The sequence below is a fragment of the Adiantum capillus-veneris genome, chromosome 27 (genome assembly GCF_014529385.1).
Source record: "Adiantum capillus-veneris isolate H3 chromosome 27, ASM1452938v2, whole genome shotgun sequence".
Classification (NCBI taxonomy): Eukaryota; Viridiplantae; Streptophyta; class Polypodiopsida; order Polypodiales; family Pteridaceae; genus Adiantum; species Adiantum capillus-veneris.
In genome coordinates this window covers 119,900,378-119,903,839 of record NC_140957.1, presented here as the reverse complement: position 1 = coordinate 119,903,839, position 3,462 = coordinate 119,900,378, and the positions used below count along the sequence as shown (strand labels likewise).

The 3,462-nt window shown below is 44.8% G+C and overlaps 1 protein-coding gene across 3 annotated transcripts; it reads left to right on the top strand.

Annotated features, from left to right (window-relative positions):
• The first annotated feature begins 212 nt into the window (after positions 1–212).
• LOC147422657 (uncharacterized) lies at positions 213–3,118 on the top strand. 3 transcript variants are annotated; one of them, XM_086502675.1, is made up of 5 exons: positions 213–504; positions 595–1,519; positions 1,612–1,953; positions 2,028–2,174; positions 2,340–3,118. In XM_086502675.1, exons 1-5 carry the CDS (start codon positions 427–429, stop codon positions 2,975–2,977), a joined length of 2,130 nt encoding a protein of 709 aa, XP_086358801.1. In that variant the 5' UTR covers positions 213–426; the 3' UTR covers positions 2,978–3,118. The 3 variants fall into 3 exon arrangements, with proteins under 3 accessions (XP_086358801.1, XP_086358803.1, XP_086358802.1); XM_086502677.1 differs by having other exon boundaries at positions 591–1,519; XM_086502676.1 differs by having other exon boundaries at positions 587–1,519.
• The last annotated feature ends 344 nt before the right edge of the window (positions 3,119–3,462 follow it).

The window sequence follows — 3,462 nt, the reverse complement described above, 5'->3', positions numbered from 1 at the left end:
CTGTGCTCAGAGTTTACTTGTGGTTTGTTGTCTGTGCCCGGTGTAAGGATTCCTGTCTCATGAATGCAGGTGTGAGGACACGGGGGCAAGATTCCCAGGTTTTCCTTTACTCAGTTCACTCTGGCAGGGCTTGCAGATCTTTGTTCTCGCACCAGTGGGAGGGTGCGGGGGCAAGAGGGTGAAGAGTTTCCAGACATTCAGGACGTTTTGAATGCAACGGACTCTTGTGTGTGGAGATTCTGCCGCCTTCTCCAGGGGCGCACAGTGGATTACGGCTAAGTTTTGAGTGTCTTCACATACTCTCCTTAGCACAGATGTAGCTGCTAAAGCAGTATCAGGAGATTTTGTTCTTTTTATAAGCCTTTTTATTATTTCTTTGAGGACCCTTTGTAGTGTAATATAGTTGTGTCACTTGATTTCCACATCATGGGACTGCTCTTCTGCTACTCAGTTTTTGGTCGCAGGACTAAGATGGGTAAAGCGGTTTCCAATCTGGGATCCAAGGTTAGTTATTTTCATGCTTTGAACTCACATTACAAAGGTTGTTTCTGACATGTCAGAGTACTCATTGTTTTCATGTTTGTAGTAAGGCAGACTGGCTTGAGAGCTATTAGAAAGGCTGACCTGGAGAGCAGGGATTCAGCTGCAAGGGATCTGGCTTTGTTGAAGGGGATGGATGAGTTTAAGGTGGTTGATGCTATGTTGAAAGGAGATGAAGGACCTCAAGATGCTGTCCCAGAGTATGGGATTGAATGTGCTCTCCTTGATTCATTCTCGAAGGAACAGCTAGGCTTTGAGGGAGTTGTTGCTTCTCCTGAGAAGCTGGATGTTCCTGAATTTGTCGTGGATGTAGAGAAACTTTCCTCACACCAAGATTCACATCAGCCACCTTATGATGACCATGGCAAGTCTTGTTATGAAATACCGATGTCTTCATGTAGCCAGGGCACTTTTCAAGGTGAAGTCTCGTTGAGTGTCGGTGAGGGTACTATGAGCAGCGATGGTCAAAGACCCGCAGTACCCCACCAGGATGCATTGTTGATTGGAGGTTCTCTTGGTGCAAATGAAGATGGTTCCTCTGCATCTTCATTTGATGGATGCTCCAACATGTCTTCACATGCTCGAGGCTGTCATGACAGAGACTCTGCGGGACGTGCGGGTTTGTCTCACGAGTTTGCATTTGGAACTCGGTACTCGGATGATGGGGCTCCTCAAGTTGTGGTGGATCCTAAATCTGAGGGTGTTGCTCAGGGTGAAGGTTGTCTTGATACTACCCACGTGTTAAATGCACCGATTTGTGATGATGAAGAAAGGTACTCAGGGCATGCCAGTGATCCTGGTTTTTATGCAAGGGAGGTGCAGAAGCCGTCACCGGATGCACGCTTGGATGGTTCTATGTCTCCTCACATGGGTGCAAATGAGTCTCCTTCTTTGCACTTGACATCTGTGGAGAAGCTTTCAGTTGAAGTTGATGATGAGATGGTTGGCTCCATGCCTCAAGCTCCTAACCTGAGCCAAGGTTAGTTGTCAATCATTAACAAGTAGATTCTGGAGGCTTGATTTACCAAGTTTCTTATTGTTGCTGATGAGCACTACTCGATCACATTTCAGGTATTGCCACTGATGAATTGAATCCATCTTTCAGTCGAGTGAAGGAATGGATTAATAGTATTCAGTCATTTGAGCTGGATTTTGGTGTTGAGAATGAAGACCTTAATGATTCTGGCAGAGCTAATTTTTCTGTTGATATGCCTCGCATTGAGTCTAGTGAGGCTCTGACCATGTTGCACATGATGGACTCTGCCAGTGCCAACTCATTAGTAAATGCATCGGTTCGATCTTTGCACCCATCCTCTACAGTAGCCCATCTATCTGGGATTGGCTTGCGTGAAGTGCCTTCATTGGCATTATTCAATTCCCTGCGATCGTTGAATCTCTCTGCCAACTTGATTGGTGAGCTTGGTTCGAAATGGATTTTTGATTGCAGCTGTGCTTTGGGGAGCCTAATGAGGTTCAAACTTTTGCAGTTCATGTGCCAGTAGGCTGCCTTCCTCGAAGCTTACACTCTTTGGATCTTTCAAGGAACAGGATTGCTCAAATTCAGGGTTTTAGAGAGATGACAAGATTGCGGGTTTTGAACCTTTCATACAACCGGATTGCAAGAATCGGTCACGGTGAGTTCTCTCTTTCCGGGACACACCTATGATGTCGGTGTATTTGGTACATGTTTTTTTTCTCTTTCTCTGACACTCCTATGATGCTGGCGTACTTTACTGTGTTTTGGTACGGATTTTTACTTTTTGTGAGCTTGCTAAATATGTAACACCTGATTTTTCTAGGGCTTGCAAATTGCACCTTGATTAAAGAACTGTACTTGGCGGGAAACAAAATTGGTGAAGTCGAAGGGCTGCATAGATTGCTCAAGCTTGCTGTATTGGACCTTAGCTTCAACAAAGTGACGACTTCGAAAGCTATTGGTCAGCTTGCTGCCAACTATGGATCCCTTTTAGCACTCAACCTCCTTGGCAACCCAATTCTCACAAATTTCAGTGAAGATCAAATGCGAAAGCTGGTGACGGCCCTTACTCCTCATGTAACCTATTTGAACAAACAGCCTATTAAGGCGGTTTCAGTAAGGGAAGCGGCTTCAGATAGTGTTGCTAGGGCGGCACTTGGTACATCTCAACGCCACAAGACCAGGGATATTAAGGCAGTGAGGAAACCTTCCGGTGCATTGCCGAGTGCAGTCAAGAAAAAGCCATCACCTCATCAGCATACTAGACTATTGGAGAAGAAGGTGACATCAGCTTCTTCCAGTGGACACCACCACCACCACCACCACCACCATCACCATCATGGCAAAGTTAGTGGAAGGACCCACTCCCCTCTCCTTGGTGAATCTCAAAACATGGCTTTGGTAGCTATTGGAAAGCAACCCATGCCTAGGAGCCGGAGTGTTGGTGTATTGCAGGAATGATGGTAGTGCATCTTATTTTCTGTGTGTTTCTGTAGGACTGACGTGGGCTAATTCATGTCACATGATTATCTTTGTATTTGGTGTATCCTTTGAACAGAATGTTTCATTTGTATTCTTCAAACAGCTTGTCCTTTGCCCTTATGTTGGTATTTCAAGATTTTCTTGTCCCTGCCATTTTGATGGCAAAAGTTATGATTTTTTGGTTTTGTCTTTAAGGTATGCTTAAAAGTGTCCGTGGCACTTCTGTGAGCTCTCTATGCAGTGACACTGTTTAATAGTAGCAGGGTTGGCAATATAATGGGTGAGGATCTATTAATCAAGTTATGTTAGCACCTTGTGGGTGCCTATTTAAAGAGTATTGATGTTTCTTGTTATAGATTGGGTGGTTGCTCCCGAAGGGTATTACATCCCAATGTGTTGTATGATACACTCTTGTGGGCTCCTTGTATTTGGTTAACTTCTAGTCTTTACTAGGGTATTAGGCA

Coding starts and splice junctions, on each gene's coding strand:
- LOC147422657 (XM_086502675.1), top strand. CDS start 427: ATGGGACTGCTCTTCTGCTACTCAGTTTTTGGTCGCAGGACTAAGATG. Junction 1,520..1,611: donor AGCTCCTAACCTGAGCCAAG/GTTAGTTGTCAA, acceptor ATCACATTTCAG/GTATTGCCACTGATGAATTG. Junction 2,175..2,339: donor GATTGCAAGAATCGGTCACG/GTGAGTTCTCTC, acceptor TGATTTTTCTAG/GGCTTGCAAATTGCACCTTG.